Raw genomic sequence first — 22,968 nt, forward strand, 5'->3', positions numbered from 1 at the left:
GCAGTAAGTTTCTTTAACAAAATAAACAAAAAATACTTTTAAAAATAAAGGCAAGTGAGACAGAATCAATTATGGATGGAGTGGTGGTCTGGTGGTCTAAGGCAGTGGTTCTAAGCCTGCAAGTGGGTGTGAGATGAATCTGAGGAGCCAAAAGGAGAGGAAACCAGAAAAAAAAAAAAAAAACACACACACAAGGTTATATCTGTCTTTTCAGACTTTCCTCTTTGCTCGTTTCTCATGGATTATTTTACGTCTTCAAGACCAAAAAAAGTCTTTCAGCTGGCATCGCAACAAGACCTTGCTTCAATTTGGGAGGTTACAGGCCAAAAAAGTTGTTGGTCTTGTTGTTCAAAGTTGTGTAACAACCCACTGGATCCCTTGTTCAGTTTTGACTGAGGACTTTTAGTGTGTTCTCTCCATGTTTTTTGTCTGTACTCGACTGTAAAGCTGTACAATAAATACAAAATGCCCCCAAAGAATTGTCCACGTGCCATTTTTGGAAAGTCTCCATTTGAACTTTTTTTTTTTTTTTTTAATTAATTTCTGACACATACAAAACATGCATTGTGTTTTTGTCCGTCATGGTGAAATCTTTATTTAATTTCTCTCCACAACCCAGCACAGGTCATCATGTCATGTCTGAGTTCATCTCTCACAAGTATTTCACACTCAGGAAGCGAAGCAGTGCATGTATAGTCATATATTTCTCATAAATCATCTAGAAGGGGTTATTACAGTTTAGCCTGAGGTGGCATGCTGCTGTTGTCATTTTGGTGCTCTGTGATCATTTGAGAGGGTCTTCAGTTTATACTTAATGTTCTCAGCAGTGCACACTACTGCAAATACACTGACTGCTGTGCGTGTGGGCGCACATGGATGTGTGTGTGTGTGTGTGTGTGTGTGTTTGTGTGTGACTGTATGTGAACATGGAAGTCTTGCTTGTGTGTGCGTATATATGTAATCCTGGATACAGTATTATCATGCAGCTATTTTTAAAATTGAGACTCTTCAGGGTGCGGTGTTGCTGCCATGTTGTTGACATTAATGCAAGTAAGTATCTGCATTAGACTGAGCAATTTTACAAACTAAAGCAATGTCTCCCTCTTCAGTTTAGAATGAAAAAGCCTCTTCAAGGGAAAAGGCTGCACTAAAACAATGCGAAAGTGACATTGCCCCTTCTCTGCATCCATGGAAGACTGTGGATCTGTGATTAATAGTTATAATTCATGGTATTTATAAGCCCTCCGCTCGATTCAAACAATCAGTGCCACAATGTCACAGAGCATCTTTGACTCCAGTCGAGAACAACAGCTACAGGCTTGGAACGGTTTCCAGATGTGATTTTCAGCTGGACTCCTTTCAGGAAAAAAAAGCTAATCGAACAGTGCAGCATGCGTTGTCTGTTTAACGTTGCCCAATTCAGGTGTGAAAACTGCACCCTAAATATATTTTACTGTCAGCATGGCTTGGGAAGTGTTTGATATTTACTCATTGACAAGACAGTTCGATTTTTAATCTGCCCTGAAAACAAATCATGCTTGCGAGGGTTTCTTTATTCGTAAAGGAGAGGGAGGAGGGAGGTGATGTCACTAAAAGAAGTATAAGAGTACAGCCAGACAAAGAGAGGGCTGCATGAAATAGATTTATAATAGGGGGGGAATAAGGGGATCTCTATTCAGAAAGGACCACAGAGAAAAAAAAACAGACTGAACCAGTCTGCTAACATGCTCTCAGTCACTTCTGTTTTAGATTCACTGATCGGGTGCTATCCTGTCTGCATTACAGTTTATCCCCCTTGAGTTTTTATGTCATAGTCTCATGCTGTTTGTCTCACACACACTCACACACTCTCATCTTTTTCATTTGCTCTGTCTAAACCCGCGTCTTCCTTAGAGGCTGGAGCTAGAAGGCATCTGGTGGGAGGGCCCGTCTTGGAAGCAGGAGGTGGCCTTGGCCAACGATTTGCAGTTCAATCCAGTGACATGTCAGCTCATGGATATTGTTTATTTCCATAAAACCTGACTAAATAAATCTTCAACCAAGTACAAAGCCTGCAATGGAGGACCTCATACACCATCTATTTCAAAGACTGGTGTCCCTTCGTCTCCTCCTGCTGCTGCTTCCCCTCCTGGTTTCTCTCTTCCCTCCTGCTCTTCTCCTTTCCCTCCTCCCCCCTCTCGTCTTCCTTCCACTTCTGAGGCACACATGTAGTCCTGGGACTGGGACTGCGAGTGTCCCAGGGACTCTACTGACAAGCTTCGGCTAGACAGGATGCTACTTAGGCTGGACTGGCGGGCGCCTCTGGGATGAGTCTCAATTTCCACACGGACCTCAATATTCGTTCCTTCCCTGTGGTGACAATAGACATACATAGAGGTATCAATATAAAGCTGCAAGGTACTCAGTAATAACTAGTAGTCTCTGCAACAGCAGGACTATCTGCCTAAATACAGGTGTTACATCAGAAAGAAATTAAAGCTTGTTTGCAAAGAGAAGAAGTAAAATCCTTCCTAAAAGAGACGTTATAAACAGAGGAAATCCAGAGGCAACATTTACCTCAGAGGCAGCGCTTGTGCGTCCTCGAGCTTGCTATCAGGCACAATAACCACCTCACAGTCTGATGGGCTGTCCTGCTGGGTATATTCATGGCGTTTTGCGGTTTCATCCAATCCCACATAGCTATCTAGCTCTGGGGGCGTGGTGCTCGTACTCGGGAGGACTCCCACCTCCTGTACACTGACTCTAACTTCCTGGACACTGGTGTCACCGAGTGTTGGGTTGTTCTGACCTGTCCAGTGGTCACTGACTACATGAGAGAATAGAAGATCTATAAGAGAAGTTGAAACTTCATCAGATCAGGCCGTGCTTTGCAGCGAAAATCACAACTCAGCACTAGTGTAAATTATTTGAGTATATGAGATCCCTAACCTAAACTGTACTCACAGCTGGCTAAGTCCTCCAGTTGGATTTTGTGTGTTTCAGGGGACTCACTCTGCGGTCGACACCATCCGTTCCTACAGAGCGACATCGGGACGACCCCATAGACATAAGTCAGCATTAGTGGTACACCCACACCTGCAGGAACACAGAGTATGAGAAGTAAGTAAGTTTGGAAACTAATACATAAAGCATTTTTTATATATATATATATATATATATATATATATATATATATATATATATATATATATGTAAATGGTTATTATTAGTATGGATCAGGCTCATAAAACACTGGAACCTATCATTCCCACAACTAAACCTTCCTTCCCTGATAAATTGTCTTGTCTTTCAATATCTGCACCCCAAGTTAGTAACAAAAACTTTCTAGTGTTTAAGTCCAATCCATGCAATATCATTTCATTAATGTTCTCAGAATAGCACTTATCATGACTACTAAATGCATTTTTATGTTAGTGGCTTTTATGCGTCACATAATGTTAAATTTGCAGAGTGCACCTTTAAAGAGATGTACATGTTCATCATCATATTATCACAATAACCCAAAACAAACACAAGGGGAGTCCCTCCTGCTTCACAGTGGACTGGACTGAAGTTTCTGGTACACTGTAGGTTTACAAAGCTTTCCTTGGCATCTTAACCTCCATATTTATGCAGTTCCAAATAAAAATGGGAACTACTGCGTAGGCTCCCGGAAATTATATCTTCTTTATGTTCCTGAGGTGTGTACTGAGCCAGGGACCCATTTCCTTGTAAGCCTTTAAATCCATTGTAATTGAATTGTAGTCAAGCTAATCTTGCTCTGTTCATCCATTTTATGTATTTGTTTTAAAGCATTTTAATCCACTGCGTATATGTTTCTATATTACTGGTCATGTTATCTTATTTCATCCGCTTGAGTTCTGTTGAACCTCGATTCAGTCTGTGTTATATATTTTGCAACCTCTATTTCTATGTGTGCTGCTTTAAGTTGAGAGGTGGAAAGACATCCCTGCAGTGGACACCTGAAAACGAATGAGTATTATTTGTTCTGCTGGTTTTATTTCTGACAACATATATTGTGAATGCATGACTTTTCAGCAGCTGATTCTCTACACTTGATTGTCAAAGCTTCCTTAAATGCACAAGCAAGAAAGATTTTTACAGTTAATGCATTGGCAGGATACAATAATCTAATCATGACATAACAATTGAGTAATGCATAAAGTGTTGACAGTGATGGATCACCTGTCTTTCTGTTTAGGCAAAATGAGAATATTGCAGTGATTCACTACACTGGCAAAGTCAAATTGCATCTTACAAGTTCGCTTTCTTCTCACTCTCCTTCACAACCTTCACAGATGTACTTTCAACAAACCCCCAAACTCAATGAGCAGCAGCCTGCCCATGTTGTGTGATTATGCAACCTGTGATTGAGATAGGAATTTGGGAACACAAAGCAGAGTGCCAGCCAAACAAAGGGACATCATTAACACAGCGGGAACACTGGGACGCTATTGACTCAGCAACAGGGTGAAACCAGGGCAAGAGGATGAGCCTGCCAACCAAACAGAGAGTGTGTCTGTGTGTGTGTGTGTGTGTGTCTGTGTTTGTGTGCGAGTCAAAAAGAGAGAAACAACAAGACAGGGAGCTGTGACTGAAATATGAGAAACAGAGGAGATATGAAGAAAACATACGGCGGAGAGAAAGTGAGGCCTGAGTGAAAAATGAAACAGAAGGGGCGTAGGGACAGCGGGGAGGGCTACGCAGGGGTGGGAGGCGAGGGTGACGAGTACAGTGCGGCTAAATGTTTGTTTGAGCGTGTGTGCCAAGGGAGGGCCCATCAGTGTGCGGTACAGTGATGGTTGTGACACTGCAGAGGGAAGCTGAGACGCTGATACTGTCTTAAGGATTTCTGTCACAGCCATGAATGTTACCTACAGCAGGGAGGGAAATGAGTCATCAAAATGCTACCTTTCAATCCAGTTGCATGTTTGCATACAGACACCTAGTTTGTGAGTATTCATGTGGCTGTACCAATGACTGTGGGGTTGTACAATTGAGGCTTGTGTCAAATGAAGCCTGGATGTGTGTTCAAGTGTATGTAACTCCTGATTGATTAAAGAACGAGTCTGACATTTTGGGAAATCTGTGTGTTAATCAGTGAGGTTTAGAGGAGCTGGTAGGTCAGCTATTCTTTGCAAAAAGCTAAGTTAGCTGGCTGCTGGTGATTGCATCATGTTTAACATGCAGACACGAGAGTGGAGTAAGTGGAAAAGGGTGGAAAAGTGTATTTCACAAAATGCCAAACCATTCCTTTACATTTTAAGTTCAGAATTGTGAAGTTTCTCTCTCTTGTTGATCCTACAGATCAGATGTTGTTGCTATTTCATTAATATTTCCTTTAAAATGTAAATTGCTCCTCTCGCTGTGCAGGACCGAAGCTGGCCATGTGGTCATTTGCTCCTTACCCACAGTGACAGCTGCTATGACCGGCGACACAAAGACTGACATCATCACCCCACTTGCCACAGTCAAGTAGTGCTTGCTTCCTGAGATACTGTTTTTCTTGCAGCGACCATGGACCTGGAAGGGCAATAAATGAAATGTAAATTAGACACTGGAGATTTAATTTGTTCCTAGTTGTTGTTGTCATTCTCTGTAACCACTTAACCCAGCCCTGACGCTTATTCCTGTCCACTAATAAAGGCATCCCAGTATGCATAGCGGGAAAGGAAACCTGGCAAACACAATGTTCTAACACAAACACTTTCATACCTAATCACTGTTTAGTTGCCATTTAGTTGCCGTTAGGTGTTTACAATCCACCTGACCTGCATGATGTGCATGATGAATTGGTCAAAAGTGATTTTACATCTGTTGATTACATGCAAATTAATAGGATTTGGGAATGTTGGAATCATTTACGCTGAGGTTCGCAAACATTGAAAAACTGAAATCCTTTTAACATGTTCATTTGTTTGCTATGAACATGATGTACTGAACAATGTGAATTTATTCAAACCAGTGATTTCCTGCAAGACAGTGTTTTGTACCTTTCGGCCCATGTAGATTGGTATGCCCACTATGATAACAGGAATGGCGATGCCCGCTATAAGGGAGATGACCACCGGTGCTCCGAGCAACATGCCCACCTGCCATAGTACCTTGCGGGTTTGCGACCATGGCTTCTTCCCCCAGAAGGTACATCCTGAGGGACTGAGACACAAGAGGGGAGATCACCAAAGAGTTCAAAGCATTATCAAGCACAGAGTTCAATAAAAAAAATGTATCAGTCAGTCTCTTTGTTGTTCAGTCCACCCCTACTACTTGCTATGACATTTTGTACCGACGTGCTTCCCAGAGGACCACTCCTGCTGACTTTGATGATCCCCTGACCTTTCCTCTGGTACCACCATAAGGTTGAAATGTTTGGTTTTGAGTGAAATATCTGGACACCAACTGGATGGATTTCTGCAGATGTTCAAGGTCCCTGAAGGAACTTTTCATCTAGCACCATTACCAGATCAATATTTTATTTTCCAAGTACTGTGGTATATGACAACTGCAAAAAAAAAAAAAAAAAAAAAAAAATCCCATCAGCCTCAGTTGTACTTTGTGTTTAGCGCTAATTAGCAAATGTTGGCATGCTAAAAGGCTAAAGTAAAACAGTGAACCCAGCAAATATTACGTGCTAAACATCAGCTTGTTAGCAATATCATTTTGGGCATGTTAGCATCCTGATATTAGCATTTAGCACTGGTGTGCCTAAATGTCATGGCTCTAAACACTCGGTCTTGTTATCACCCCATTGGCACAGATTTTTGGTTTTATCCAAACTACATACTTAAGTATGGTGTACATACACAGATACACTCAGAACCAGCGTTTCCAAAGCGATGACCACAAAATCACTATCATCATGTAGGTCATGACCTCTCTCACAGCACGAAATAAACATAAAAACACTTTTGAATGATTACGAAAGTAGTGAAATAAATGAGTACTGACAACAACGTGACAACATTAGTGCGTTGTCTGATTGTTTTCATTACATGATTACCCAAACTGAATGATCTCATCTGCATGTATCATTTTATCTCCCTGAATTACAGTCATTTGCAACTACAATTCACAAACTCTTTTCTTGCATGTTGCTTTTAGAGAAATGAAAAAGCCTTATTTAAGTCTGTTTACAAGGAGTAAATAGTCTGTAACCTGACATGACATTAGGTACAATAAATGTCGCCTTAGGTGCTACTTTAATCTAGTATCAGCCTTTGATGTTATGGTGTAATTTTAACTGCCAACACTGACTAATGCTGTTTGGTCTAATCAAGCAGCAACTAACTTGTAGGAACAGCAATGACAATATAAGGAACACAAACAGCACCTTAGGGCTATGCTATTTCTCAAAGCACGCATTTGTGTCACAGCAGCAGATGTCACTTTGGGATTATAAAAGCCTGAGAGGGGGAATTACACTGAAATATTATGGTTGTGCTCTGAACTTGCAGATTTGCTGTGAGATGGTAAAAGCTTTGCCCTTCTATAGGACGTTCACTGTAATTTATAGTGTGAAAGAGACCAGGGTGAGGGAAGAGAAAAGGAGGAGGGGGAGGGCATTGGGGGGAAGGAGGAGAGACAGTGTACAAAGACAATGCGGCTCATGCAGGCAACAGAACCTAAGACATGAAAATAATCAATACATGAAAAAAAAAAATCATGCATCTCTACACCTTTCATGTGCCGTAGTTCTAAAATGGGCCTTGGCCAGTGCAAAGATTTACCTAATCAGCTTCTGGCTAGTCTTGTAGCTTGAGTTACATATTCTGCCGCATTGGAAATATGGAGGCAGACAGAGCTGATGCACTGATGACAAGTCAACAGTGACTTCCTTCCAGGACTGGAAAAGTCAATGGAAGCTCAGATGAACAGTTTAAAGCAGTGCAGCCTCTCAACAATGACATACAGTATGTGTCTTGCTGACTTGACCAGTTTTTTATTTCCAACTGGGTATAGCTTAAAAACCTACAGATGCAATAGTGGTTTGAACCCTGATATACTACTTTTAGTGAATCTAGTTATGAGGTTTTAGTCCTTTAGGATGAATTGACTTATCTTACAAATGCCAGAGCTGGACTTGTGCCATCAAGCATTTTTTCACCTCATGCTGTTGTGGGACTAGGATCAAATTCTGCTGCTCTGTCTGTTTTTGTGCAGTACTTTTACTGTATAGGTCTCAAAACCCAAGATAGGTCCTTACAGGGTGGCAATTATTGATTATTTACATTGGCATTAATTGTTATTTTTGGATTAATCATTTGATCTAAAAGAGTGAGACAAATTTCCAAGGTGGCCAAAACACACACACATATATATATATATATATATATATATATATATACTGTGTTAATAATTAGATGAATGATCAATTAACTTAAATGATTTAAAATTTGTTCTGATCATTTAATCGCCTGTTTTCAAGGTTCATACAATGACACCCTCTGAGTTCGATGTGGGCATTTGGCTGTGTATGTTAATGTGTTCGTGAGCTGACTGTGAACAGGACACCTGAGGTAGTGCACGTCAGTGATCTCCTGCATACACAGCCAGCAGAACTGACAGGCACACACAGTGCAGTTCATACGGTTACAGCTGCCATCATTGGTCTTCATGATGTAGGCACCACAGCGAGGGCACGCTTTGATCTCCTCTGCATCTACAGGAAGACAATGAACATAGAACAATGGGTTGACCACACATTCTGCAATATTTATCTATTCACTTAAAGGAATAGCTCAACATTTTTGGGAAAATGCTCTTCTTTACTAGAAACAGTAAGTTCATGGAGTCGCCACTGGTTGCCCGGCAAAATCTAGAGCCAAGAAATGCCAGTGGGATGTTTTTAACACTTTGGCTTCTGTGCAGATTAAACAAGCAAGATATAACATGTTAATTAATGAGCTTTACAGGTGCTGGTAGGTGGATTTTGTTACCGTTGGACAAAGCCAAGCCAGCTGTTTCCCTTCCCACAAACATAAACAGGAGCTGCCCGTCCTACCTCCTCCAGGTTCTTCATTGAAGACGTACAGCGTGGAGGCATCGTTGCCACCTGAGGTGTGACGGGCTCGCTGACGACGAGCCTGGTCACACGTCTGGTTGGGGTGCCACAGCTGGCGACAGTGGTAGCAGAACTCTGTGTCACATCCCTCGCGACCACAGCTCAGCTTGGGACACTCTGCACAGCCGTAAGCTATCACTGCATAGCTGAGGAGAGAGAGAAACAAATTCATACAATAACTGATCCCTGGGAAAGGGGCCAGGGGGTTCTTGCTAAAGGACACTTTAGTAGGCATCATGGAGACTTCAGTCCAGGTTCCATCCCTACCTGCTATTCCACCCTGTTGCCCTACGATGTTCCTGATGGGACTCAGTGGCTGCAGTTTCGTTTGAATATCATCGATTTGGTTGGCTGACTGAAATAAATATTAAAAAAATGAAAAATATATAATGATTCTGAAATCTGTTGCTCTTCTTGCATTGTTTCGCTGTTCAGCCTGGTGACACACACTGAATTCTTCATTGTTGTCTTTGCTCAAAAACAGCACATATATTGACTCAGTGAATCGGTGACTCACAATTCAAAGAAAGACACAACTATCTGTGGGACTGGTTTCCGGCATTCAACACCTGAACCAGAAATAATTGCACCCTCAGATGTTGAGCAGCCATTATGATGATAACAAGGAGGTTGCTGCCTGTGGACCTAATCTCACTCCTTAGAGGGGATATCAACATAAATTTTAATATTCATAAGATTGTGTGATTAATGATCAAATACAAGTTAAAGCAACTGTGAGTGAGTCACGGCCCTCTAGGATCCAAGCAGTACTGCTCTGCTGTGAAGTATTTAAAAAGCTCCACCAGGGTTTTTCCTTTTGCAACTCAAGCCTCATGTGGTTTTCAGGTTTATGTGAAAAGACTATGGATCAGACAGGATGAAGGCCGCATACACATATATATATGAGGATAATTAGACTTCTGCCTGGATTCCACTTCGGTGTCAAACCAGATTTGAACTGTGTCTGAGTCTCAAGTCAAACACTTGCTCATGCATAAAAACATTTCCAGGTATCAGTGAATGTCTTTATCAAAGAAACCGGCAATAATTGGCATCATGCAAAGATGTTTAAAGATGTTCTGACAGCACAACACTGGCAATGCCACAGGCTACTGACATCATTAAAATCAAATTTCACCTGACAGGCAGCACTGCACTGTTATTTCTTGCTGACAATATAGATTATTGAGAGATCAAAGTTTTAGCAAAGCTTTTTGCACAATACATTCTTATATATAAATATATTCTTAAAGATCTCCTCCAGACATGCTTTAAAAATCTAAAACACTCTTGCTTTGAATAATAATATGTCTGTTTGATATGAGTTTTCTATAAAAATAAAAAAAAGTTAAATTATCTAGTTTAAAATTCTCAAAATTGAATGTATTTCTGTTTCTTCCTCATTGAAAAGTCCATAATCTATATGCAAATGGTTTAAGTTTTAATATTTTAATAGCTGGACAGATGATGTCTTTCTTCACTGGAAAGTCCTCTCTTAATGTATGTGCACAGGAAGCTTGTGTACTCATAAAACAAAATTATGCGCCTTAAATTCAGATTTAAGTCGAGCACAGATAAACTTTCCACTTCCACAGCCTTACAATGTCAAAGCAGCAGCTGTGTCATAGCAAAAGGCAGGGAAGAGGAAGAATGTTAGCCAATGTAAACAGAGATGTAAACAAAGCAAGTCTGAAAATATCTTTAAAAATCAGCTGTTCTATGATGAAGAAAAATTATTTCAACATGTTTGCTGGGCATCAAGGACACACACCAGGATTTTTGGGGGGAAACACTGATGTAAACATACTTTTGTTCGTTTACAAGAAAATCAGAAAGGGTATTTAATCCAGGTATCTCAAAATGAGAAAATGTAAAGGGTCTAAATCAAAATGAATGTTTTCTATTTTCATTCAGATCAGTATAATCAGCAGGCTCATTTCGACAAGGGCTGTCATGCTGAGGCATTGGATTAGAAACATGAAAAATGTGCTCACATAGATACAACTGCATGGAGACACACAGAGTGAAAAACACACATTTTGCCACACTTTTTCCAAGCCAAGATAATCTCCAGCTAAGCTTCTGTCACTAAGACCTCGAGGAATGTCTGTATGTCGGGAACATGGGAATACACGAACCATAACTGTGAATGAATACTTTACATAATGGGTCAGCACTTCAAAAGCTCTGCTCTGCGGGGACTATTAGTCATTTCAAATTTTAAATACCACTACAGTAACCTTTTTTTTGTAAATATGTCAAACTAAAAATTCAATGGGTTTTTTTGAAGGTACTCTGGAAATCCAATCTCTTGTTTCTCTGTGTTATATTTAATTCACCGCAGCATCAGGCAGATTGGCGTATTGATTTCTGCTCCACTCGTTCATCATGGCTGGGCTGTGAGCACTGACAGTTGAGGAGACAGACAGTCTACCACTGAGTCCTGAACCCTGGTGCATACGTGCTTTTGACCACAAATACCCACTGAAAACACACACACACACACACACACACACACACACACACACATTATGATTTCCCATCAGCAGCCCTATCCTGTTACCCATCCATGAACATTAAGGTGATACAACAATGGATCTGTGTCTGCGCATGTTGTAAACAACAGCAGAAAAGAAGCGAGTTAACTCAGAACATGTCTCTTGGTTGCATTGCATTGTGGTCTATCTTATTGAAGTGTTAAAAAAAAACCATATCTCTGACTCTTCCACAGTGGATTTCTCCCTGTATGATTTATGATGATGTCTTAGATCGATTCTGCAATGAAAACACAGTGTAGCTAAACATGTCTACGTGGCATGATGTAATCCACATCTCAGCCAATTATCCCCAGGGAGCAAGAAACACAGTAAAATGGTCCTAGAAATACCAGGCACATCACAAATAATTAGTTTTAAAGTGTTATTGTAGTAAACCAATCAAAGGAGAAACATTTTTTGACTCCCAATGTAACATGTATTTGGTGTTACTAGCTGTATTCCCACATTTAGACACAGTAGGTTTAGATAGATTCTTGAAAAGGTACATAGAGGGAAAGAAGTTTGCTTCATCATTCATAGCCAGTCTGTTCTGCTCCAGGATCTGTATAAATATATTGCTTGCATCAAAATTTTAACAGCCTCAGGATGCATATAAAACTCAAACTGAGCTTCCACTTGCTGTCACTTCAGCTTTTTAAAGTACAATCAATCATTCTGACATTGAAAAACTGTTCACAGTTCACACACTGTTTTATAACACAAAGCCTGTGGTGGGATGACAGGGTTTGACAAGGGCTGTCATATTGCAGCGTTGGATTAGGGCTAATTGTTTTGTATGGTAATTACAGTACAGTGAATAGCTCCTGCCTGACTCAAGATGTCCATAAAAATACATTTTTCTACAAGTTTAGAAGCCATTATTTCTTATTTTCTATGCCTCATCTTCTTCCCTATTAAATTATCCTCTCACTATGCTCTTAGTATGAATTGTGTAAACACAGTATGTTCAAATTTGTTCTTGGGAAAACTTGATTTGCTGCTATAATCTAAATGTAGGGTGGCGGTATAAGTTTGATTCTCACCTGCAGTCAGGTGCAGGGCACCAGCGTGTATCTGGATCAGAAGCTAGAAAACGCCTCAACTGGTACTCCTCAAATCGCTCCAGCAGTGCCCGGTCATCCAGGATGGCACGGACATCCAGTGGCGCCAGTGTCTCGGGGCACTGCGGGCATGCGATGCCCACCCGGCTCTCTGATATCTCAATGCGCAGGTATTGGCGCAGGCAGTCAGAGCATGCCCGGTGGGAACAGGAGGTGAGTCGTGGGAAGTGGCAACGCGGTTGACTGAGCAGGCACAGTGGGCACTCCTCCAGGTGTTCGTCCAATAGCTGCTCCTGGCTGGAGGAGGAGAGGGACAGGACACCGGTGGAGCCACTGCTGACACCGCCCACGCATTCGGCTGTGGCGGCACCATCCTCGCCCACCTCAGCCGCTGCCGGCGGACCTCCTCCTTCTCCTCTTTCTGCTCCAGAAACTCTTGATTCTCCAGCCTCTTCTGCTGTGAGGCTGAGGTCCTGTGAACAATGACAGAGCTGCTGATTGACCAAATCCAATCACGATGAAAAATGTCCTCATTCAGAGGGTGAGAGACAGCAGACCTGTGAGAATATTCTGCTGCTGTTCCCAATTTTTTATTTTATTTTGAACATTAAGAAATAAATCAAAACAAATAGAGCATCCTCACTTTTCTACTGAAAATCAGTTTAGGTTGTGTGTATGTAGAGTAGGAGGCTACTTATTCTCTTTGGTCACTTGGTTTCCTGGCAACATAATTTCTAGATATTACCAATTAATTAAATAAACACTCTAATGGATTTGGGCTATAACAGTATGGAAGAGGGAGGAAGCAAGCAGAAGGTAATACATCCAAAGTTAATGATTTACAGCTGAGAGACATTCAGATTCAGTCACTTTTAAAGAACCAAAACTACACTTCTAAAAAGTATAAAACAGCAAATAAAAATCTGACTATAGATATGGCGTAACAGGCACTAATTATAAGCACATATATCAATATGTTCAAAAGTAGGAGAACATTTTTTATAAATACTGACACTTAAAATGCAGCTGTAACATTCATTACCTTAAACCAGAAAGATTATTAAATAAGTGCAGCAAGACAGAATAATGTAAACCAGCACAACTAACAAACTTCAAACATATGAAAAACAAGATCAAATATTTACACAGGTAAAACAGAAAAAAAAGAATAGAAATAAAAGTATTTGATGTGGGATTACTTGCTTACGCTCACCAAACAACATTAACATTATTGGGAGACACATCCTCACCTGCTCTGGATGCTCGCTGGGGGTCAGGGTGATGGCCACCTCCTCTTTGGGCCAGGCTTCCACAGGCCTCTCGGGCCTCGGCTCTGATTTGGGTTTTCTGCTGAAGAAGTTTAGGAAGCTCAGCGGCCCCGTCTGCTGCTTGGGCCTCTTCATGGTCTGACTCTAGAGCAGGAGCAGCAGCCGAGGAGGGCAGGCCAATGACCATGAGCAGGATGCTATTACGTGTGTGTGTGTGTGTGTGTGTGTGTGTGTGTGTGTGTGTGTGTGTGTGAGTTTGTGTGTGTGGGTGGGTGAGCACACTGAGCTCTCACGGCTCAGAGCCTTGGAGATGGGCAGCTGCTCTGCTGTACGCAGGAGGAAGAGCGGGAGAGACGACAGGGAGGAGGTAATCCCTGCCCGAGGGGAACATCACTAATTTGGAGCCTTTCCGAGGTCTGGTCATGTGGTTTACTTTGTCTTTTCAGTCCTCTTTCTCTCCTCCACCTCCACTGCGGATCCCTCGGTCTGAACTAGTCCTGAGCTGGCTGAGCTCCTGAATTCTCCTTCATCATTTCAAGCCTCCTCCTCCTCCTCCCTGATAGCGGTCCCTTACACTGGAAACAAAAACAACAACACAATCATGACAGTGAACTAGAAATATATGTGCAGTGCTCTCTGGAGGCATGCTGTTTGTCACGATATATTGTGTTAAACAAAGTCCTACACGGAAAGTGGAGCTGAGAAATACATCAGAGGTGAGACAGTAATTCAGTATAACTATTAATCAACTTTCAAAGGAACTGCATCATAAAGATTTAATTATATTGTGTTACAGTTGCACGAAATGTTGTGCAAATTACTCCAAGCAAAATATAATGGAAAAATAACATAATGAGTGAGTGAAGGTTTTGTTTTACATATTTAAAGTTTTGTCAAATACAATGCATCACAGTAGAACAAAATGTATCATATTTTGTATGTAATTATACATATATTTTCTATATTGTGATATACATTGAGATCCCAGTATTTGGAATTGGCTATTAACTTAGTATTGTGATATTGATCCAAACCAATGGTTCTCAACCTCACCAAATAAATGTGAGGGGTCAGAAGATAATTAACAGAAGAGGAAAACAAAAAAGTGAATGAGTTTTACAGTGAATCTTATGTATTACTGGATAAACTTTCCTCTTTAAGGCTCTAAAAATCATTCAAATAGAAAAAGGAAAAATTTTCACTTTTTGGTTGATCTGCTCACAACCAGTTAACAGGTAATGTGCAGACATGGCTTCATTTTAAGTGGTAACAAGCCAAAAATGTTGGAAAAAAACAGCATTTGTTTTTTTCTGATAATTAAAAAAACCATTAACCACAGGATGATCAACAGAGGAGAAAATCTATTCACGCTGCACAGCGTTAATACAATAGTTTTATTTTCCTTATTTTTCTCACATCTTTGTTCTTTTCTTGTTAATTTGTGGGTGATTCAAATATCACAGTAGCAAGAAAAATAAATCACTATTTGGTTGAATTGGTATCAATAACATATACAACAGACATTTCTTCATCGTCAGGGGTCACAAGCAAAAAAGGTTGGGAATTAAAGCTTTAAACCATATTGTCCACCCAAATATCAATGTGATATCCATAATTTACCATATAATTAGCCTCAGCTTGCTTTAATTCACATCTGGAGTCATGTTCTCCTTTGAACTTTGATTCTCTTTTGAACATTTTTTTATGTAGAGAAACCTCTCTGTGAACCCCATGTACATGAATATAAATGTTTTCTATGAACTTTTTCCCTCCGGCTGCAAATTCAGAGCCACATTACACAGAACAAAAACAGCAAACAGGACTTTCACACATACATAGATGGTTCAATCTGCGCTACGATGTTTCATCTGTTACATCTTCATGGTTAGCAGCCTATTCATATTTAATTACTGCAAATCTGCTCCACATAAATAAAATATTTATTGTGTATTAAATAGCATATTCAGTCTCTTTTGTTTATGAACAGAGGCTTGGGACCTGAGCAGGCCTGACACCAAGTGACATTTACTCGAAAACCAAAGCAGACAGGACCTCATTTTGAAATTTGACCTTTCAATACTGTCGCAAAAAAGCAATTTATAAAATAACCCACACCAATTCACTGATAGATCTCTATTCAAAACACGCAGAGGGCCATTTACATGAAATAAATTTTGGAGGTTTGGATCTCTGCTCCCCGGCCTCCCCTTCACACAGCCTCGGACATGAGCAATAAGGTCACAGCCATGAGACACAAAGAGCGAATGGATGAGAGTGCTGTGACTGGTTTGACAGAAAGGATCAGGGGAGATAGGCGGTGAGGGTGAGGCAGAGGAGAGGCGGTGATAGACAGCACAGACAACTCATTCTGTCTCCATTAGGCAGCAGCGAGCTTTCGTAATCAGGCCCAGAGAGCAAAGAGAGCATGAGGTGATTCATATAAACCCCAGACCAATTAAAATAGCTGTCTCCATATCAACACTACGTCAAATCAGACCATGGAATACGACATGAAATATGATATGATTATAGATTATCGTCTATTTTAAGATCTAAAAGAGTTTTCTAATTGTGTAATTGCAGCAAAAGTTCAACCTATGATCTCAAAAAGAACACACTTCTTTGTATGAAATCAACTGCAATAGCAAGAGGCAAGGTGTAGCCACAGGCGCTACTATCATTCTTTAAACAGGGATGCACAAAGAACCTGGATTTATGTAACACTGCAGTGCCTGACCTGCCTTCCTGCATAAAGACTGAGAGTTGTATTTATATTCCAGTCCTATGGATATGTTCAACTCGACATGAACAGCGGGCTCTTCTTGCAGCAGCACATCGCTGTACATGGTTATTGAAGAGCAAGGAAAAGACATTCCTGCCCTTTGAGAAGTTGGCGCCTTAAACCAATGATTAGATGATGCACTCATCCAGTTCAGTTGCTTTTGTTCCAAGGTCCACTGGCAACTCTCTACTTTTGTCAACATGCAGTAAGTGAAGACTGTTGTCCAAATCTCTCTTGGAAAACTTTGTTTGCAGACTAAACACACAGCAAGGAAACCATTATGTTGAATTAAGTCATCTGTAATAAAAAAAAAAAAAAACAGTACCTCAGCAAAAATTTGAAAGGGTTTAAGTCTCTCAGCTTTTCTGCTTTTTCTACAGTTAGTAGCTGTCGCTGTTATATTTGTGCATTATAGTTGTGCATCCACTTAAATTTCCCCAACATCCATATTCCATGGAGACTGACTTTCTTAGCCCAAACACAGGAACCAAAGTGCTGACCTCTATGATGAACACCTCACTGTGCTGCTGTTTATTCATAGGAATAATTCTAGCATATAATAACATCACATACCGAAGCACACACCACACTCAAGAGTGTGCCATGAACATACTGTCTCTAGATTGTATCTATACATGCTCAAACACACACAGGCACCCTGCTAGGTGTATAAACACACACAGACACACACATATAGACAGACACACAGAATTGAGTGTTCTTACAGCTCAGTGGGCTCCAGCCAGGGCTTATCACTCTACATTAAAGACAGATAGCAAAGTAATTACAACAACACAATTCGCTGCCCAGCGACTTAGCGATAAGTTGCCACTGTGAGGGAATGAAGTTTTTCATTAGAAAGTTCAGAATTAAAAGGGTTGTTCTTCCCAATCCTCACTTCTCGTACACAGCAGAGCAGAGATAAAGCTGTTCGTGTGAAATCAGACCATACAGAACATTATATCATGAGCATGTAATGTGAAACATCAGAAACCAAACACACACAAAATTAAATAAAGAGAGACTTTGTCCTGAGTGGTTTAACTTCAAAGTTTGATGTTTTACTAGGACCACAATTATTTTTAACTCAAATATTTCACTGAATTCACTTTTATAGAAAAATATAAACAGCAAATAATTAAAGGCAAAACTGTACTCTACATAACATTATACCACTGCATTTCTCTGTTAAATGTCAGAAAATTTTGCTGGCACCAAAGGACTAAATGTGAGCTGGCTTTGGTCCATACTCAACTGCCAGATTTGACTAGGATTTAGGGGCTCAGACTGGGGTCGATTGGGGCTGAGAATCAGCTCCATTTAGCTACTACAGTACTCACACTAGTTTTGGACCAGTTGTGGCCCCTAGAATCAGCCAAAGTGTTCTGGCAGGTCAGCTTGAGACTGCGAACTAAGTGCACTGAAGTAAGGCCAACACGGGGCCGAGCATTTTTAACTACCTGGCTAGAGTTACAACTAGTATTCATCATAAATCATTTTCTTTCACTCCAATTGTCCTGCGCACAATCTGTGCAGAGCATCCTAACATTGTTACAGATCATCATCATCATCATCATAATCTTGAATCAGATCATCCACCCATCAAAAACCCCAGAAACAAAGACCACTGACACACACACACACGCACACACACACACACACACATGCACACACCTGAACAGACAGGCACCCACATTATTACACAGCTGAATTATGTGGATGCAGACATGGAAATGGCAGAAGCTTCTGGATAATGAGATGCTAATGCTATAATACAAACACAATGAACATTACTGCTCAGGCTGACTGAAAGTAACTGTATATAGTCACAGGAAAAACTTATAACAGACGCTCATGGGACATTCAGCGGGAGGGTTTGTTTTAACCTCTTCAACCTCACTGACCAACCAAAAGGTCAGTCATCAGAACGACCTGTTTGTGGAGAAAGAGTCTCTTGTTTAGTTGACCATTGTAGCTACCAAATAGTGAGGAAATCTGCATGAATCTTGATTTTCAAAAAACAAAATAAATTGCCGCTACAATGAGATAATCTGCTACCAGAGTCATTCAAACACGCAAGCCCAAAAACATGGTCGATCTCTGGTTACATACTATATATTATATCTAATAAAATTAGGAAGTTAAGCAAACTGTGTGACCTCTCTATAATATATATGCAATGATGAGACAGTGGGGTGCAAGAGAAAAAGGTCCCGTTCTCTTTAATGTCCGTCAGAAAGCTCAGGGGAACATAGTTAACAACAGGACGCATGGATGCAGATGCTGCTCGGAAAGAGAGAGCAGCTTAACGGTCTTCTTTTCTCTTGAATGACAATGTTGATGTGTGTGTGTGTGTGTGTGTGTGTGTACAGTATAAAATGCTCCTGAGGCCACAGACACACTTAAAGATTTGACCTCCCCTCTTTACACTACAGTACTCTGTCGCTCCTTTGATGTTTCATACTTCACTCACTGCCTCGGCCACAGAGAACAAACAATCCGATAAAACAGCCTTTAACAGGAATTCAAATTCTTAAGGCGTCTTGAGGGATTAGAGAGAATTAAAGGACAAACACAAAATATGTCCTAGAACTTTCTTTCTGCGCAAGAGAACAAATAAAATCACCCTCCATTCAGGAGGAAATTCTAACTAAATCTCAGATTTAATGACTGTGAATAACTGCGCTCAAACTGTAAATATACATCAAGTCGTGCGTCATATTTGTACAGTAATGCCTGCGCAAAACTTCAAAGTGATGCGTTACATGTTTGGGAAGCAGTCCCTCTGGAATTTCAGTAGCCACGGCACTACAGAGGGGAAAAATCAATCATGTTGAATTGAGTCCCACAGGAGAATGAAACTTTCAGGAAAAAAATAACCTACTTTGGGACTGAAAGAGAAATCTTCTGTAGAGTAACTGCAGTTCTCCAGCAGGGGGTATAATTTACAGCAGACTATAAAACAGCTCAGCTCAGCTCATTCTTCTTAACTTGCCCACTGAAATTATGACACAATATCAATTCATATATGTCAGAGAATGGCTATCATTACGAAGCCAATCATTCACAGTGTAATAAGGAAAGTTAGTATAAATCATGACAGCCTCAACAGTATGAGAGCAGGAGGTGGACATTCACTGTCACGCTCAGGATGACTTTAACAAGATGGCTGTTCGTGACCTTGTGACCTGCTCAAGCAAAGAACAACTGTGGCAGTCCCTCCTCGTGTTATCACCGACAGCAGCGCACGAAAAAACAAAAACTTCACAGTGTCAGTTTTTATTCACAACGGCAAACCCTCGTTTTTTTTAAAATGTATTTCTAACAGAATAAATAAAACCAATCTCTTGGCCAGACATCAATGTCGAAGGCTTTGGTTGGAGCTATGTTTTCTTACCTCCTGAGATGATTCAGCATATGCTTAATCACACAAATTTCAATTTGACAACAAAAGCAGCACACGCTCATGCACATTTTAGAGATGTACTCCATTGTCATTAGCAAGGTGCACACTGCTACAAACCGAGGAAACAGAGTTACAAAGACATGGGGGTTTATCAGGCCGGGAATTTCAAGTGAAACTATGGTAATGGTTGCATTATGGGACATGTAGGATCCAGTGTTTATGCAGCATGACCCACACTAGCAATTAAAAGTCAGGGTATCTCGGGCTCTGCTGCACCCCAACTTTGATGATTATTTCTTTAGTCTGTATCTTGTGAATCCCACAACTTTACGGAACTTACTGGGTCCCATTTAAGATACTGATCTAGGCATCTTTATTATACGCGGGTAATGAAAATAATAAAGCATCTCGTTCTGCTTTTGCTTCCAGGTGTGTGTTGTCCTTCATTTATTTACAGGTGAAGGTAATACTTAAGGTAGATAGAGAGGCAGTAAACAACTGGTAAAAACACATGAACCTTGAGGGACTGATGACCTACTGCGATGCTTGACCTGTACAGATGGCCGTGTTTGTGTCACCAGAACATGAGATTAATCTGATTTAATCTCACCTCTATACATTGGAAACATAAATGAGGCGCAAAAGAGCTTTTGTGACGTTAAGGTTATCAAATCAAACTTTCATTACATTTCTTAATCTGGACAACGAGTAAGTGACCCCGTGCATGTCTGCTGCACAGGGTCTTAACTGTTTTAGCCTCTCTGACTTCACAAATGGCTGGATGTAGGTTAGAGCCTATGGAACGGCACTCCGCCTGATGACAAATGAAATATCAATGACAGATGGGATTATTACCCAACTAGCATCTGCCCAGAAGCAGTTAGTCTTTGAAATGCCAAACAGAGGAGAGACCAGCCATATGTTTAGATTATTTCTTTAATCGCAACCATAGCTATTATCTCAGTTTGGAGGCGTTTTGGAGGATGACACTTGTTAACAAGCTTTTGCTGCGCAATCACAGGATAGAAAAGACAGTAAGTTTTCATCCTGATGTTGAGTTCAACCTCGGAGGAGGGAAACCCGATGATACACCCTTTTAAATAAATATCTGTTGACTGGACACAAGCCCACATCGGCAATGCGGGTTTCAGAGGCATTAGAGTGACCTCAGCCTGCCCACACACACTGTGTCCTCCGCGGCATCCCTCACCACAATATTCTGTTTCTGAACCATGTGGTGCTCAACGCCGAGTCTTAGTGACCTCTGGCAGCCCGTAGCTTACTTTATAATATCGAATTACGACAATATAAGGGATTAGTTTTGATATAATATTACTGTATATCACTGCAGGCTATATTGGTGTGGAATTTCATTGCAATGCTACAAGTCTTCTGAGTCTATTAGGCTGTAACTCACTGATCCATATATATATATATTTTTTTTTTTAAAGTCTACATCTTAAATGAAACAAGTGTTATGCCACCAAACTCTCCAATAAACCGCAGGCAGCCAGGCCTATAGTGTATATGCTATATATTGTGGATACAAGTGTAAATTAAAGGTGTTGTAAAGACGAAAAAAAAAAACCAAAGTCGACCACACATAACCTCTACACTAATTTAGAGAAAGTGTTTACACACTTTCACTCATCCGTTTCAATCGTTTCAAGACAGGTCTGCTCAGGGCATCAGTATGCTATTGCAGGGAGTGGCATGTTTAACAGGCTACGTATTCGCATTCACCTCCACCTCCATGCACCCATCCCTCGTTGACAGGAGGAATAACAACAGCAAAGGCGTCTAAATGCGCATTTGAAAGTCTGCACGGGCAGCAGTTAAATCGCACAATAATTTCTATTACGTAAACGGTATCTTACCTCTCTGCACGGCGCCTTGTCTTTGCAGCGTAGAATCAACAACTGGCTCCTCCCCTTGAGGACCAAACAGTAGGACAGAAATCTCCCCGTCTCCTCCTCCTCCTCCTCCTCCTCCTCCTCCTCCTCACTTCATGCGCCGAAAACGCAAATAACCGACAAAACGCTGCGGAGAGGGTCGGTTTGATGGTTCGGTCCGGACCGGCGCAGGAGAGAACCGAGGAGAGGAGATCCGCGGTGCGGAGAGGAGAGCCTTCCCCCGGCGCAGCAGCAGACTGATGGCTTTGCTGCGCGGCGGCGGCGGCGGCGTGAGGGGAGGCACACTGCGGTGACAAGAACCAATGGGATGACGCAGAATCCCAGGATCTCCTATTCATAAATGCCCAGTCCTTTTAAACACAGTGGCTGCCACATTGTTTTCACTGCAAAATACAGGCTACACAATCTTTGTCGATCTTTGTTGAGTAATATTGAAAGGTGCATCCTATGGGGAAGACGTGAGCGTGTCTACTCTGTTACTGTCTAACGAGATCAGTAGAGTAAAAAGGCAGCTGTTCCTTAGGGATCCCCTGCAACATCTTCAGAGACCCAGTCAAGTCTGTGGGCCTGTTGATACACCCTCCCAGAGCAGGTCTGTGTGTTACTGTAAAGTGTAATGGGAGTTTATAATGTTGTTCCCTCTTTGCAATACTGTATCATGTAAAAACAAATAGACTGCTTTGAATTCTGTTGTCGCGATTGTCCTCTTTTGTGAAATGCAGATAATTAGATAAACTTAAGAGGACACTTAAAAAAAAAAAAAGTTTTTCATATAGATAAACAGTTTTGCTGCATTTGTGTCACTTTTTGTTCTCTCTACAACTGCTTTACATTGTAGCATCTTCATCTTGTGAAGGATAAAAAAACATCAATATAAGAGATGAATTTTATTCTTTCCATGTAAATATTCTATAAAAGCTGTAGATTGGTCTGTACTGTC

The 22,968-nt window shown here is 41.0% G+C and overlaps 1 protein-coding gene across 2 annotated transcripts; it reads right to left on the reverse strand.

Annotated features, from left to right (window-relative positions):
- Positions 1-563: 563 nt before the first annotated feature.
- LOC139622042 (E3 ubiquitin-protein ligase RNF19B) lies at positions 564-22,292 on the reverse strand. Of its 2 annotated transcripts, none has more exons than XM_071479112.1 (10): positions 21,993-22,292; positions 13,910-14,502; positions 12,642-13,132; positions 9,002-9,207; positions 8,512-8,659; positions 5,994-6,156; positions 5,409-5,523; positions 2,944-3,075; positions 2,557-2,806; positions 564-2,349 (listed from the first exon to the last, which is right to left on the reverse strand). In XM_071479112.1, the coding sequence occupies exons 2-10, from the start codon at positions 14,060-14,062 to the stop codon at positions 2,067-2,069; spliced, it is 1,941 nt and encodes a 646-aa protein (XP_071335213.1). In that variant the 5' UTR covers positions 14,063-14,502; positions 21,993-22,292; the 3' UTR covers positions 564-2,066. The 2 variants fall into 2 exon arrangements, with proteins under 2 accessions (XP_071335213.1, XP_071335212.1); XM_071479111.1 differs by having other exon boundaries at positions 567-2,349; positions 2,557-2,827.
- Positions 22,293-22,968: the final 676 nt, after the last annotated feature.

This window comes from Trachinotus anak, unplaced genomic scaffold, assembly GCF_046630095.1.
Source record: "Trachinotus anak isolate AG129_WGS33_773 ecotype Australia unplaced genomic scaffold, CSIRO_AGI_Tana_v1 ptg000005l, whole genome shotgun sequence".
NCBI classification, from domain to species: Eukaryota; Metazoa; Chordata; class Actinopteri; order Carangiformes; family Carangidae; genus Trachinotus; species Trachinotus anak.

Coding starts and splice junctions, on each gene's coding strand:
- LOC139622042 (XM_071479111.1), bottom strand. CDS start 14,062: ATGAAGAGGCCCAAGCAGCAGACGGGGCCGCTGAGCTTCCTAAACTTC. Junction 2,828..2,943: donor ACTGGAGGACTTAGCCAGCT/GTGAGTACAGTT, acceptor CTTCTCTTATAG/ATCTTCTATTCTCTCATGTA. Junction 2,350..2,556: donor GCACAAGCGCTGCCTCTGAG/GTAAATGTTGCC, acceptor TTGTCACCACAG/GGAAGGAACGAATATTGAGG.